This window comes from Ambystoma mexicanum, chromosome 4p, assembly GCF_040938575.1.
Source record: "Ambystoma mexicanum isolate Mex_15411 chromosome 4p, UKY_AmexF1_1, whole genome shotgun sequence".
In the NCBI taxonomy this organism is placed as follows: domain Eukaryota; kingdom Metazoa; phylum Chordata; class Amphibia; order Caudata; family Ambystomatidae; genus Ambystoma; species Ambystoma mexicanum.
Genome location: NC_090927.1, coordinates 1,153,104,979 through 1,153,120,584, shown reverse-complemented (window position 1 = coordinate 1,153,120,584; position 15,606 = coordinate 1,153,104,979). Strand labels below are relative to the sequence as shown.

General features: G+C 48.0%; 1 protein-coding gene across 1 annotated transcript in view; it reads left to right on the top strand.

Moving 5' to 3' along the window:
• The window catches only part of MTFR2 (mitochondrial fission regulator 2), a 288,587-nt gene that overhangs the window by 156,159 nt on the left and 116,822 nt on the right, over window positions 1-15,606 (top strand). Inside the window, exon 6 of the mRNA XM_069606753.1 lies at window positions 4,889-5,106. Within this exon, the coding sequence (XP_069462854.1) occupies window positions 4,889-5,106 (218 nt within the window). The remainder of the gene's footprint in view (window positions 1-4,888; window positions 5,107-15,606) is intronic.

Here is a 15,606-nt window from a genome sequence, read left to right as displayed (position 1 = left end):
AACAGTTTCCGCATGTGAGGATAGAAAGGAGGTCTTCTTCCCCGTATTCATTGCAGAGTTCCTTGCTTTCTAGACAAATTAACGAGAAGTACCTTTTTGATCTGGCGGCATGCGCGGTCCACGCCTGGTGGAGGTTGCATCAAAGGTTGTCTATGGCTTTTTCATATACCCCTGAAATTGGATTTGGGACACTCCGTGTTTGGCCCCAACATGTGATGGCCACATCAGGGAGGAGTGGTCTTGCTTTGGGGTTCGGAACATGGCTGATTTTTACTGTGCTAGGCAGTTTGTCACTTTCCCAAGTTAAAGTTACGTTGGGAGACGCATTTGGGCTGGCATTTCAATTTTTTAGAATTCAGGAGGCATTTCGTGCTTGGTTGGTGTCATTTCCGGAGGAACCACAGACTGTTCCCCTTTTGAAGTTTCTGATTAACTCTGCTAATACAAAGGGCGTGGTCTCTACAATTTATCGACTGGCGTTATGTTCTGCCCCCAGGGAGGTACCAACTAGCAGGTTAAGATGGGAGGCGGATATTGGCGAGGACTTAGGAGATGCGAGATGGAGGTATATTTGCTAATATAAAAGAAAGGTGGCGATCAATTCTCGGTTTAAACTCCTACAGTTTAAAAGCCTTCATCGGGCATACATGTCTCCAGCAGTGCAGAAGAGATTTGATCGGTCCTGTGATGGGCGATGCCCTATGTGCAAATGCAATAGTGCAGATTTTATACATATCCTCTGGCAATTGCCTGCTCCTGGCAACTTTTTTGGAGGAAGGTGGCTGAAGTAACGGAGAATAATCATCTGCGAAGTCCTGCTAAATATTCTTTGTTTGTTCGGGTGGCTACTGGGGATCCCAAGCTACTGTCCATTTTTATGTTACTAGCGAAACAATGTATTCTAATGCTCTGCTCATGAGGTCCCAACATTAGCAAAGTGGTTTAAACATCTAGTGTGGTGCTGTGATATTGAACAGGAATATTGCACACTACAACCTGTTAGATCCAGGCCTGCAGATGTATGGGATCCGGTGAGTGTCCTGCTGGGGGACGCAACTAGTAATAGAGTGGTAGAGGGAGAGCAGGCGGTGGATCAGAACTTCACTTTGTAAAATTGCTGTGATATGAGACTTGTTAAGTTTGATTCCTTGTTATCCCTGTGACATAAGACAGCGGCGGAGAGTCGGTTTCCCTCATATGACTGCCATGAGTTATTAGATGTTAACTGACTGTGAATTACTTTGAATTATGGTCACTGTGTACTCTATGTAAAATCCAGTGAACGTGAACTTGAATAAATAAAGTACAAAAATAAAATGTAAGCGGATAAAGCTCTGCCCTAGAAATGGCGCTTAAGAAAACTCTCCCTAACACTATTAGAGCTGTCTCCAATTTCCTGTCCCCTGCTTTCAAATGCACTAATATGTATCCATCTCCTGGCACATATGCATGGCCAGGCACTGATACAGGACCACTTCTGACAACAGTACAGCACCACTTTGCCCTGCCCTCAAAAGCTTGGACGTAGTACGCAGGCATTTCAATGCTGTGCCATGCTTATTCTTAAGAAAATATTTGGGACGCCGCCTCCTGAGCTCTTGATTGCTGTGCTTGCTGAAAAGAGCCGACAGGCTCATCTGCACCCTGCTCCATCAGAGAAACTCAGCTGTTCGCTTCTCCACATGCGTGAGTATCGTACAAAAGCATAACCTTGACAATCTATTGTCCCATTTCCCAGATTCCTTCAGTGATTAACCATGGAGGGTTAAGGGCCTTAATCATTGCGATCGTACCTCTCAGGGAAAGGTAGTAAACCTGAAGCCATGGAGAATCCTGAAGCTAGAAAAGAAGTAATCCTCCAGGAAGTGGAGAAAATGCTAATGGCTGACAAAACGGAGCCCTCTGAGTCCATGGTCCTCGCCAGTAGTCCTGGTGGCAAAAAAAGATTGGTCGTGGAGATTTTGCATTGAGTTTAAAGAATTAAACGCTGTGTCCCAATTTGACAATTATCCCATGCTTCAGATAGATGACATGATCGATCGGGCACAACCGTTTATATCTCCAAAATCGATATGACCAAGGTCTATTGGCAGGTCCAGGTCCATCTAAACCCTAATAATAAGGAAAAGACTGCATTCTCCTCCCCTTGAGGACTATTTCAATTCAAGGTGCTCCCCTTTGGCCTTCATGGCGCACCAGCAACCTTCCAAAAGCTAATATTAAGACACTAGTTGTGTTTCTGTGGGGCCTATATAGATGACATCATCATCCATAGTAAACCTTGGGAGGAGCCCATCTATATATATATAAAACTCTGCAACATGCCAGACTCAACGCCAACCCAAAGAAGTGTCGCCTGGCCCTACCCGCAGTCAAGTATTTGGGATTCTTTTTCTGTAATGAGTTGGTCCAACCCAGGTAGAGAAAGTAAGAGGTGCAAAAGAGACCCCTGTGCCAAAGACAAAGTGATACCTAAGTGCCTAAGTGCTTTCTTGAGTGTGGTAGGACACATTTAACTTCATGCCTCTTTTTTTAAAATTTATTTATTTATTTTTTTATCTGACCCCACCCCGGTTAAGGACTGTATACCGCAAGACTCCTCGCTCTCGCCACTCCTCTTCAACCTATATGTTGAATCCATTGGGCAGACCCTTAACCCCAATGTCTTTTCCATCAATACACAGATGATACGCAAATATACTTTGAAATCTCCTCCCACCTCAACTCCACACCCTCCAAAAGCTGCCTTTTCACTATTGCCACTTACATAGCCACCCACCTCCTCAAGCTCAACTCTTCCAAAACAGAATATCTCTGTATCGGCACCCCCCTGCCCTTCCCCTAGACACGTAGCCAAACTCACTGCCTGTATCAAAGAACATTCTGCAGACAACCCACACATATCCTCTCCACACCTGTCAAATCCCTTTGCATTACCATCAACCCCCACCTTTCCTTCACTCACCAAATGGCTACTATCACCAAAACTTGCAACCTAAAACTACACATATGAAGGATGAGACACATTCTTCCTACTGGCGACTTCTGCACTGCAGTCCAAGCACTGATTCTCTCCAAGCTGGACTGCAGCAATGCTCTCCTTACTGCACTCTCCTGCTGCCCCTCTGCCCCATATCCCTGCAAGCCATACAGAATGCAGCAGCCAGACTCGTCCTCCACCTACCCAAACATTCACACATCACCTCTGCTCTCGCCCGGCTCCACTGGCTCCACGTAGGTGGGAATTGCTTCCAAAGGATTCTGCATGGTTTTCAAAGCCAACTTACACAAAATCCGATCTTACCTTTGCAACAAACTCAAACCCATCATCCACACAAACAGCAGACAAGCAAGCCAGCATCTCCTATACATTCTACTCTGTAAACTAACATGCACACAAAAACGAGCATTTATCCAGTGAGTGCCCAGAGCCTGGAACACCCTAACACTCCACATCTGTGCTAAGCCCTCCATAACGATTTTCAGAAAGAGTCTCAAAAGAAACATATGTCCCCACACATAACCCTGTCCCTTCACCTCCCCTGCTACCACTTCTCCTAATCTTCCTATACTATCCTGAAAATATTTTGTAACTTCACTTTCATTCCCACCTTCCAACCATTGAAACTTGTAAGTTACTCTGAGATCCTCTGAGTAGGTCCGGTGCTGAACAATAATTCTAATAAAATAATGTAAAGTGCACTTCTCCCACATAATCTGTGCGTGCAATGGGGCTTGCTAGTTACAAGACCTTTATTCAGAAAGATTGCAAGTCGTCGGCCACTTTATGAATATGTTGGTGGCTGTGGAACACTCACCATTAATGTGTTCACTCAATGACATCTGCCACGTGGATGGAGGGTTGAGATCTGCCCTCCACCAATATCATGATCCCCAACTGCTTTTACAGTGACAAGCCTTAAAGGACCCCCTTAAAGGACCCATAACTGTAAATGTATTTTTTCCTTTATATGCTCCATTCAGTAGTCCGAGAGGGCAAATAAATATGAAACATTCATGTTGCGCATGAGTTTCTATTTATTGAAGGGAGATGCTCCGAGAAGTCTGTACAGATCCCTGATGGCATTGCACTTTCCCCTCCACCTGTGATCTGACAAGGGCTCACAGGCACCAAGTAAAGCTCAGCATGGCCGGCACGGTTCAAAGCACATCTCTTTAAGAATCCGGAAGTGTTTTAAAGTGTCTGTCGTACCACTGCAAGCCCAGAGCCTGCAACTGCCAGCCTCCGATTCTCAAAAATGCCTTTGTGACACGTAAGCACACTTGCATGTTGGAAATTTGTTTTTGGCAATCCAGACCTGGCCATTTGTCTTTTCTGGGCATCTTTGTGTGGATATCAGGCGCATAGTTCGTATTTCACGGGGGAAGGCAGATTTGCACTGAAGTCTGTACTAGGTAATCATTGCTCCTGCTTACTGGGTTGATGCTTGGTAGCCATGATCAATTTTGAGCTCCTGCTGTTTCCTTTACTGCCAAATTCTTCATTATTAAGGCATGGCTCGCATTACAATGATCACTTCAAATATTGGGTGGCTTAACCTATGTATGTAATCTAGAATATAGTGCATCCTAAGGCCAACCCAAAGGTTAGTTTGTTATGCATAAAATGCTCTCTGTTTAGCGCATTTGCCTATTGAAATAAATACATTATGGACTCTAATTGTATTCATCATCAATATTTGTGTTGATGTGGTGTTTATAATATATGCACAATAATTTGAAATGTCATAAAATATTGTATAGTTTACTAAAAATATGTTTACATGAATAAACAGTGAATAGCTCGTGTGGTTTCTCCTCCCTACCGGTCGGGGAAACGTATGCTCCTTTCAGGGCATGTCCATTCTACTTTGTGCCTGTCTTGCAGGAATGGAATTTCAACAAGTAAGGATGGCAAAGTAACCTTGTATTCGAAGCCTGTGGAGATGTCAGACTTGTTAGCGGTCCCAGAAGACAATGTACAGGGAGGAAGTTACCTTGCTCAGAACAACGAGACCATTCAGAAAATTGCAGCGCTCGAAGATGAGTTGACTAGGCTCCGTGCACAGATTGCAGTCATTGTTGCAAAACAAGAGGCAAGAGACAGTAAGTGTACCCAAATTATTATTTGACTAGAAATGCCATTATCTTGGTATTCTTTGTGTTCTCCCCAAATATTCCCTTTTCCTATTTATGGAAGCTGTAATTTATGTACTGTAAGGAAGGCATGGTATCAGCATTAAGACAAACGCAACAAGGGTGAGATAAACACCTATGTAAACCTAAATCTACAGATGGGACCAAGCTACGACCATCAAATAATAATAATGCAGTCCTAGTGGAGTCTTGTCGAATTAAAAGGGCTTATACTAAAAAAAAAATTAAAAAAGATTGCCAATCCTTACTACCAATACAAATAATGTGGGTGATGTTCATGAAATAGAAAGAAGCGTTCACAAAATGAGAAGTCAGGCTGTTCCGTTGGCCTCCCTTGCCCACGTTTTCAGCACGGGACAAGGTGGTTCACTCGAGCAAAGCACACACTCTGGCTTCTGCGGCACGAGGGTACAGTTCCATTTTCCCAATTCAAGACCTTCTGTGTCCAAGCCTCTACTTCTCGCAAGTCTCTTGACCCGGAGAAGCCTGGTATACAAAAACGTTATTTTCCTTTTCCAGCATTCAATTTGGGTGTTCACCCTTTATCCCCCTCAGCCGGGCTCAGATCCCTTTCATTCACTCAATTACTCTCCCTCAGCCAGGCTCGGACCAATTATGATGTACTTTAAACTATCGAAGACTTTCAAATGTGCACAGGGTTTAGCTTGACCCGTTGCATGGCCACTTCGATCTCAATATTCCTTTTTCTCACACTCTGCATCAGTTCGATACCTAGCAGGGACTTTCGAATGAGCACCACGTTTCGCCAGGCCAACTCTGTGTATGGTATCTTTTCTTGTCCTCCAAAAGTTCAATTATAAAGTTCAACCACTCCTTTGGTTTCCAATTATATCCGCGTCGCTCTTTGAAAACGCCTCACACACTGTTCTCATCTTGGTTCAAAACACAAGCTGGTTTGGTATCGGTCTCTCAGACTCACCAGCTATGCTGTCTTTTCTGACGCTGCTTTGTGGTAGGAGCCAAGGGCCGTTCCACAGTGGCCATCGCTCCTCTTTGCCTGGGTTATCGATGCGCGAGAGCTCCGTGTACCTCCGACACACTGTGCATGTTTGATCAGCCTTAGTCCCTGGTCTTTTCCATGGCTCACGAAAGTAACGGCCTTCAGAGGTCACGGGTACTTCCCTCCTTGCGACTCTCTGGTCTCGCCGTCTTTCTCCTTGTATTAAACTGCCATCTTGGATCTGCTGTTTGCTCATTTGGCTTGCATGTTCTTTTGTGCTCCGCCTTTTATCTGTGTGAGCAAGTGTGAGGGAAGTCATATGTGTGTGTGTGATAATCTGTAATAGCCCTACCATGCCTGTCCAGGGTGTTGGGACATGTCTGGTATATGGCTCTGGTGTTAGTCCGTTGTTGCTCACGGTGAACTCTCTGTGGGAAAGTGTTTGTGTCAGAAAAGGGGTTGGGGGTTGAATTCTTAGGTATCAAACCTGGTAGGATGTGGAAAAGGTGTTATTGGGCTTGGGATACCGCGTCTCACCCTCCGGTTTTCCACTTCTACTCCCAGAGGACCCCTCATCTAGGTGATCCTCCCGCACCCCCAGGAACTCGATCCAAATGCGATGGCCGTGTCCTGTGCACCTGGATGACAGATCCCCCCGGGACTAGCGGGTGAGACACCTTCTGGTTTCTCACAGTACATGTTTGAAATAACAAAGTGGAGTCAATTTGTAGGACAATACACCTGGATGTAGCCAGACAGACCATAATAGTTTCTTATTTAAGAAAGCAAATGATAAGCGTCTGCTATATTGAAGTTTTTAAGACCTTTTCATGATTTCCACCAGGCATGACCTCTAAAAGAAGATATCCTCTTTAGGTACTGTAGCCCACAACAACCCCTGGGTTACACCTGGGAGGCCATGGATCCTTGGATCTACGTGATTTGGCCGTGGCAGAATTGTTTGCGGCGGAATTGGCCCTAGTAAATTTTGCTGCAAAACTAATTTTGCTGCAGCCAAGCCCTGCAAACCTATGCCTCTCCATCCCCCAATACACCCCACCACCCCCACTTACTTTTGTAAGGCCAATGGCTCTCTTGGCCCTGTGGCGTCTGTTCCGTCCCTCGATCACAGGTCGGATCCGATGCTGCAGGGTCCCCTTATCTCTCTTTTTTTTTTTTTGTTTTCCCCGTCCCCCGCCTCCAATACTCAGGAAGCGGTGGACGCCCCCGCTACTGCCCAAGGCCATCAATTCCGAACATGGGGGGCGGGGGACACCGCCGCAACCCTGCTCCCCGTGTTCGGTATTGATTACCCGATTTGATCGATTTTAATCGATCGAATGGTGCTGGCCTAATTCAGTCAGATTTACTATTCGATCAATTAAAATCGATCAATTAAAATCGATCAAATTGGGTAATACCGGATCCTTTCATCCATTTGTGTTATTTTGCTTTTCGTCTGTCGAATGGCCATTCTCTAGGAAAGCTCATTCTATAGTGCGTGAGTGCAGCTTAGTGTACCACTGTAGGAGGGTTCATTTTGCTGGTGTGCCAAGTATGAGCTGCAAGAATATGTAGCACTAAGATCCACTGGCATACTGGAGCTGGACACAAGGCCACTCTGTGCTACAAAGGTTTTGGTGGTAGCTTCCATTGGACCTCTCTGTTTCTGTTTGTATGTGGAGGACATGTTCATGGTATGAATATATGTACAACTATTTCCTCTCTTCCACCTCTTATACTTGTAAAACCTTCCTGCACTAGGTGCACAATTGGGGTAGTTTGTATGCTATTGGTGCAGCTGCTGTTCATTTAACTCAGAACCTGGCCATTTCTCTAACACAAATATCACAGCTACTGACCACCTCTGGCTTTAGTTCTTCCTTATCAGTATAAGGAAACTGGTTACCCCTCCCTTTGCATAAAATTGTGTGCACACTCTTCACTTGTATTGAGGCTTCATACAATGTAAGAACCCAAACTGGAGAGGAAAAGTAACCTCACACACAACTTTTATTCTATCACCTCAGTATGAAAATAATTATGACACCGGAAGAACCACACACAAACAAAACCCATACTAAACAGTTACATAATGTGACTGGGGGGTTAGTAATAAGTGACTTACTAATTCACAACACAACAAAAAAGTATTAAGACTGATTGTCTGTACTACTGCCTAACTGTACAACGGCTCTAGTCAAAACTATACATCAACTCTATTTTCGGGTATATCTCAGGTTGTTATTTTGCTTATGTTTATCTGTAGGACAAACAAAGACCCCACAAAAAAGGGTCTTGTTCTGGTAGACACATGTTTCGGCCCATAACTCGTGATGCACCTTCTCCCACGTGCTCAATTAGTTGGTTTATTGGACCATCATTAGGATATAGGAGTTATTCTGTACCAGCACACATCTGTAGAGCACCCCATAAATCACATTTCCTGGACTAGTGGGTGCAGAAAGTGCATGGATGATCGAATTACAAAGACTCAAGGAAACCTATTCCACAGAACTTGCACTGGAGTCAAAACTGCTGTTCAAAGCTGGCGTTTTGTGCTCCGCACTCAAAGCCGGTAGCGGGACATCATTTTTTCAACAGGTCACTTGATGATACCAAACCGTGAATAAAGGGAAGGTTCGAGCTGACCTGCCAGAATAATGAAGCAACATTGTATTAGCAGGGGGAAGTAGTTTCTACTCCAGAGCAAGTGTTGGTGGTCTCGAAGTAAGATTAGAATGCATGCTTGTATTTTGCCAAATAAGGCTTAGCAGGGCTGGCCAGGCTACGGCAGAGAGCAAGTCACGAGGTCCGGCATGTGGATGAAAACCATGGTTTTCAAGGCAATAGATTGTCCACACAGGTAAGTACCTACAATATGCTTACTTATTGTGAAGACAGTTGAGTTAAGTTTCAGGACGCTACAAAGTAAGTAAAATATTTTACATAAATGCCTAGCATTTCGGTGCTGGACTGCCCCTGGGCAGGACAAAGACTGATATGCAGGGATATTTCTTCTCTGTGAAAGGTACAGTGAGCTAAAGACATGGTAGAGACTCTCCCAGGGGCCATCCACCCAAGAGCAGGTCAATGGGCTGTGTTCATGCTGGTAGAGAGCCTCACAGAACCCACTTTCTTTTAAATATTTTACATACACAATTTTATTTGAGGTGTCCAATTCGGACACCTATCACACTTTAGAATAAATGCAGTGCTACACAATACTACTGATAAGCCCTAAGGTGGGGGTGGGTGGGTAAAGGATGTTGATTATTTATCACAGGCCTTATATGAAATAATAAAGCGACACCGGAACACTAAGTTTTAAAAAAAAAATTGCTTTAATTAACTTTTGGCATGACAAACATTACAAACTGGTATGCCTATTAGGGCAACAAGATCCCTCTCCCCCCCACCCCCCAACTTGCTTCCGTTATTCACAGACAGTGTCCCAACTTCCGTTATTCACAGACAGTGTCCACTTGCACACAATAGTACCACAGGCCACGCGAGAGGAGCAACCTCAATATAGTTAACCAGTTGACCATGGGTCGCGATCCCATCTCTAACCACTCGAAGTCCACCCGCGCAGGCGTGCACAGGAGTAACGGCCCCGGAGGAGCCGGAGGGGAATTATCGGGGGTATTCTGGGCCGAGGTATCAGGTTCTTGGTCTGGTTTTCTGGAGATGGAGCTCCTGAAGGCTGTCCAATAGTCCTTGGGTTTGCTAGCGGGTGGGAGCGTCAAATTGTACTGTGTCTTCCTTCACTCACATGTTGACATGAGATTGAGGTACTGTTGAAATGTGGGTGCTCTGGCAGCCCCCCATGAACGTGCCACCAGGAATCTGGCGACCACGCAGGCCATGGCCACTAAGCGTTTCTCGCTGCGAGATTTCAATTCAACCAGGGCAAGTAACCAAATCTCAGGGGTGCATGGGATTGGGTCATCCACCATGTAGTCCATCGCCTCTGCTATACCCGTCCAGTAGGACTAAATCTGAGGGCAGGGCCAGGCAACGTGGTAAAAGTCAGCTGGGGTCTGGAGGCACCTTTTGCAATGAGGGGATCTAAGTGGGAACAGTTTGTGTAGGGCAAAGGGGAAGTAGTATATCTGATGTGAATCAGGCGGAACCAATTGTTGATAGAGATCTTTTTAGTCTGGACTTGGATTAGGCTCCACTGGTCATCTAACAGCGACTTCCCTGTGTTACCCTGCCATTTATCCCTAAACGGTGCTGGGGATGGGCAACCGAGTGCTCGGGTCAGACCATATAGGGAAGAGATGATTTTTTTGGTGGATGTCCGCGTATTTGCATACGTCAACAACAGGGATGTGTGTGGTGCGTTCTGGAAATTAGGCCATATGGCCCTCGGTACCTCCCGAAGTCGATAGTACAAGAGCAGCATGTTGGAGGTCTATGAGCCCCTATTCTTGAGCTCTTCCCATGATATGAATTTACCCCCAGGGGCAACATCGCCCAACGTGTGGATCTGAAGGTTAGTAAAGTGTTGCATGAATATGGTCTCGTGTATAAGAGGAATGCCGAGAACGTTGTATATGGCCATGAATGGGGAGTACCATTGACTCACGCCCGCTCTTTCTGCCAGGCAGTCCCATGCTTTGAGGGTAATCTCTAGGGGTTGTACTTCTGCCCTTATGTGGCGCTCCCGGGTAGCCCAGAGCAAACCTTTTGAGGTAATCGGACTGGGCGATGGCTTTCTCCAGGCGCGATATTGGACCTTGGCCACAAGATAATATAGGAAAAGGTCAGGGACGTCCAGACCTCCCTGGGAGCATGGGAGGGTCATTGTGTATAGTGAAATGCGAGGTTGCTTCCTGGCCCAAATCAATTTGATCATCATGCTCTTTAGACGGTTCCAGAAGGTCGCGGGGGCCATATCGAAATGTTATTGAAAACGTATAATAATTTCGGCAAAATTACCATCTTGGAGATGGAAATAAGGGCCGATTGTGAAATAGGTAGGCAGACCCATGTGTCCACCCTGTGCTCCAAGTGTTGCAGGGCTGCCACATAGTTCTCCTCGTACAGTCTGGCTGGGGATGTGGACACCTGAACGCCCAAATAACGAATCCCTTGCGGGCGCCCGGCACCGCTGATGTCCTGTAGGGATACACCTGTGGTGAGCGGGAGTATCTCGGATTTGGACCCAATTTATCTGAAGACCGGATAGGGCTCTGAATTTGGTGATTTCTTTCATCAGAGGGTTTAGGTTGTTCAGGGGGTTCTTTACGTAGATTAACCTATCGTCCGCGTATAACGAAACAATGGATGTGTGTGAACGGATAAATAACCCGCGGTGGGCATGGAATTACATCTGTGCACAGGCGACCGGTACAATCGCCAGGGCAAATAGGATGGGCGAGAATGGGCAGCCCTACCTGGTGGCCTGAGTTGGATGGATTGGACACAGTTTGTGTACACCAGGGCGTGCGGGGCAGTGTAGAGATGCCTGATCAAGTGTAAGAAAAAAGTGCCCGCACTGGAGCGCTGGAGGACCTCGAATAGAAAAGGCCATTCGACCAAGTCAAACGCCTACTCCGCATCCAAGGTCGCCACTGCTATCGGGATCTCGGGGTCCACATTATGCATCAGAGTGAATAATCTCTGCTGGTTATTCTGTGTGGAGCAACCCGGTATAAAACCTGCCTGATCTGGGAGGACCATGGCGGGCATGTGAGGCAGAAGCCTGTCAGCAAGCGCCAGGATCTTATCGGTATTTACCAATGATAGAGGGCGATATGACGGGCATTTTTTCAGGTCCTTGTTAGGCTTAATTAGTACCGTCACAAGGGCCATCCTGGTAAAATCCGGGAGGACATCCGACGAGATGGCCACTTCGTACATAATACGTAAATAGGGGGATGAGTTGGGGCAGGAAGGCTTTATATAGTTTGGCAGCGATGCCGTCTGTTCCAGGGGCCTTATCATTTGGGAGTGAACGTATTACTTTAAGGAATTCTTCGTCCGTGGAAGGATCATTGAGGAGGGCCCCGATCTCTGGGTCTAGCCATCACAGGGCAATCCTATCTAGGTACCAGACTATGGTATCGTGACCAGCTGTACACTGGGACGTATATAGCTTCTCATAGTATTGTCAGAACGCGCCATTTATTCACCCTGAGTCCTTAGTGGATTCCCCATCGGGTGACTCTATTTCTATTATGGGATCCAGGTGCTGGTCCTGCCTGTTGGCCCAGGCCTAAGCTCTACTCGGACGGGGCCCCTCCCCATATCTGGTAGCCGCCCATCAATCTTTCCTCGTTGTCCATCAGCGAGCGTATCGCTCGCCTCATGGCCACCAGATCGGATTGGAGTTGGGGGGGAGTCCCACTGGGCCTGCCGGAGCTCAATACTTTTCAAATCTTTTTCTTTGAATGCGATAGCCCTGCGGATGCATTTCAGGATCCCTCACTCTTGTGATATGCACCAGCCCCGGATATACACCTTCAATGTTTCCCAGACAATCCCAGGGTCTGAGACGGCTCCCGTATTTAGTTGAAAGAATTCAGCGATGGCCCTGACGTGTATCCTCACGGAATGCTACATCTTCTAGTGCTTGGGCACGGAACCTCCATCGGAGTTGCCTGAGAGGGGTGGTTGGGCCTGTGAACTGTACCAGGACCGGCGAGTGATCGGACAGGGTACGGGGTAACATCTCTGCCCTGCTGGACGTCCGGGCCAGTTCTGGGGACATATAGATATAGTCTATTCTGGAGGAGCTGGTGTGTACATTCGAATGGAAGGTGAACTCGCGGCTGTTGGGATGGTGGAGGCGCCAGATATCGACCAGGGTGTAGTCTGTTGCAATGGATTTCCATTTTTGGGCCGCCCGGGTAAGGGACGTTTGAGCCGATGTGGACCCATCCAGTGATGGAGATAGAGCAAGGTTAAAATTGCCCGCCCAGTTCACCTCGTATTCTGGAAATGTGCGTAGGTGTTCGGAGTACGACTGAAAGAATTCTGGGGAATCAAAGTTAGGACCATATACATTCATGAATAGGACAGACCAACCCGTGATTGTCCCGGCCACCAAGATAAACCGACCCTCGTCGTCAGACACCTGTTTATGTAATTTGAATTCCAGCGAGCGATGTGTGTATATATCGTGACGTGGGTATTGTGAGATGAGCCGTACCTATGGATACCCCAGCCAGTCAGGGCCGGGAGATTGTGTTCCTTTCCCAGGTGGGTTTCCTGCATGCAGAGAACGTTAGCGTGGTGGTTCTTCACATAGTTAGAGATAAGGCGCATCTTTTTTACCATTAGTGCGACCCCGGATGTTCCATGTAATCAGGGTTATGTTCTTGTTTGTTGGGTGGTTACCCCCTGGGGGTATGTCACGTTGTGCCTAGATTGTGGTCATTGCCTAATGGTTGAATCGCGAGTATTCCGTCTGGTTTGAGGCATTTGAGATGCTTTCTGGAGTCTAGGTGTGCGATGGACCCAGGGTCCCAGAGGAAGTTTCCCTCCCACTCCTCCCAACTGAACTAGGTGCACCAGCTGGTGCAGTACTGCAATTTGAACTGCAGATACATCCACTTTACATGTTAGCGCTTCAATTTTGACTCCCAAATTGTCTGTACTGTTTTTCAGTGGAAACAGAGTTTGGTTGAGAGCCGAAATGTCAAATTTGGAGGGGCCGGGCTCGACCTCCTGTTGTGATGGGTCTGTTTTGGCATACTGATCCATCTTCACTTGTTTCTTTTGGGTGCCCATTACCGGGGTCTGAGCCGGGCGAGTTGGTTGTGAAATTGCGGTGCTCGTGGGGCAAGCAGAGAGTAAGGGGGTTTATCGCAGGCTTCCCGGGGGGCAGCTGAGGGGTCTGGGTGGTTGGTGGTCCCCAAGTGGTTCAGCCGGTTGACAGAGCCGTGGAGAAGGAGGTCATGGTGTTCGATGTTGGGCCGCACCCAAGGAGGGAGAATGAGCACTCGTGGAGGGCCGGCGGCCAATGCAGATCCAGCTGACATGCAGTTTGCTCCGGAGGGAGCAACGCAGTGTAGAGTAGAAAAAGCGGGGGTCTTGCAGAAGGCAGGTGTTGCAGCCCTACTGAGTGGCCCCACATAGTCCCCAAGTTACGTAAATTGGGAGAGCACTCGCCACTCCGGTTCCGCAATAATGAAGAGCGTTGAGTTACCATGGAGCAGTTATTGAGCCTGGCCGTTGTTACCAGTGGGCCTCCTGGAGGGATTTGCTCACCAGGAGTTAAACGCTGTAGGCAGAGAAATACTCAGCAAGCCAGGGGCCCGGAACGAGTGCCAGTACAGGACCCAGTTATGCAGGGGTTATCTGTCCTGAGTCTCCACCCATATTGTTGGAGGTGTGCACCGTGGCACCTAGGAAGGGGTAGGCTGGTGCCCAAGAGTCTGTGTGGAGATGGGGACCTCTGTCCTCCGGTCACCCCATGTGATGAAAGAGGGTGGCAGTACCCATAATCTCTCCTCCCCTGGCATCCCGACTCACTGTGTGATGCTGATGCAGCAACCTCAGACGGGGGCCGGAGGGTGTTGGAGGTGAAGCTGCCCCTCCCCCCACGGGGGTGGGGTGGCGATCGCGGGCCACATCCCTTCGCTGGCCCCGGAGCACTCCGGTGACAGGTCTGCGGTCCCCTGCTGGTAGGAGGTATTGCGCTGAGCTCCCCATGCTGGCAGCTCCAGTGCCTCGGATGGCACAGAGCCCCCCCAGCAGGGCAGACGAGTGGGGGGCTGGAAAGTCTCTGAGGGAGGGGGGACCGGCTGCGCCCGCAGCGATATCCCCAAATGGAGCCGCCCTCCAGCCGCAGAGGATCCGTGACTCGCTCTGCGTCAGGCCACGGGGGTTGGGAGGACCAAGTGTCCGGGGGTCCTCGGAGCCCTCGGAGCGGAGGGCCGTCCCACTCTCCCAAAGAATGGTAGTGGAGAAGTGCGGCGCGGCATCGAAGGAAGCCGCTCGGATCAGCCGTGCACGTGCCGAAGTCCAATGTTCATTACAGCCGTTGGTGGGGGAAGGGCGGCCCGCCAGGTTTAGGCCGCGTCGCACCAGGTCCCAGAGGGAGCGGGCCAAGGTCTCGGGATCCACGCGGTCCCAGATATTCAAATCAGGATCCTCTTATGCTGCTGAGGTTCAGGCACAGCATGCCGTACTTTTCTCTGATTGATACGCAACTGGGACGCAGGATGTTAACCCATATAGTGGAGCCTCTGCCGGAGCACTCTCAGGCTTCGGCATCACACGAGCCGCGCAACAGCGCCCCCCCCACCCCTGAACACTGTACTTAAAATTGGAGTCGGAAAAATTGGATCGAACCATAACCTGCAAACAAGTGTTTAACAAAGTTGTCCCATGTTATGTTATGTTGATACCACGCACTGCTGCCATTTGCATGGTCTCCAGGTGCTCAGTGGTTCTGTAAGAAAAGTGTGCAGGGTTTGTTAGTGAGCGAGAGAGGGATAGGATAGAATTTGTGCTCATCTGTTGATGCATGC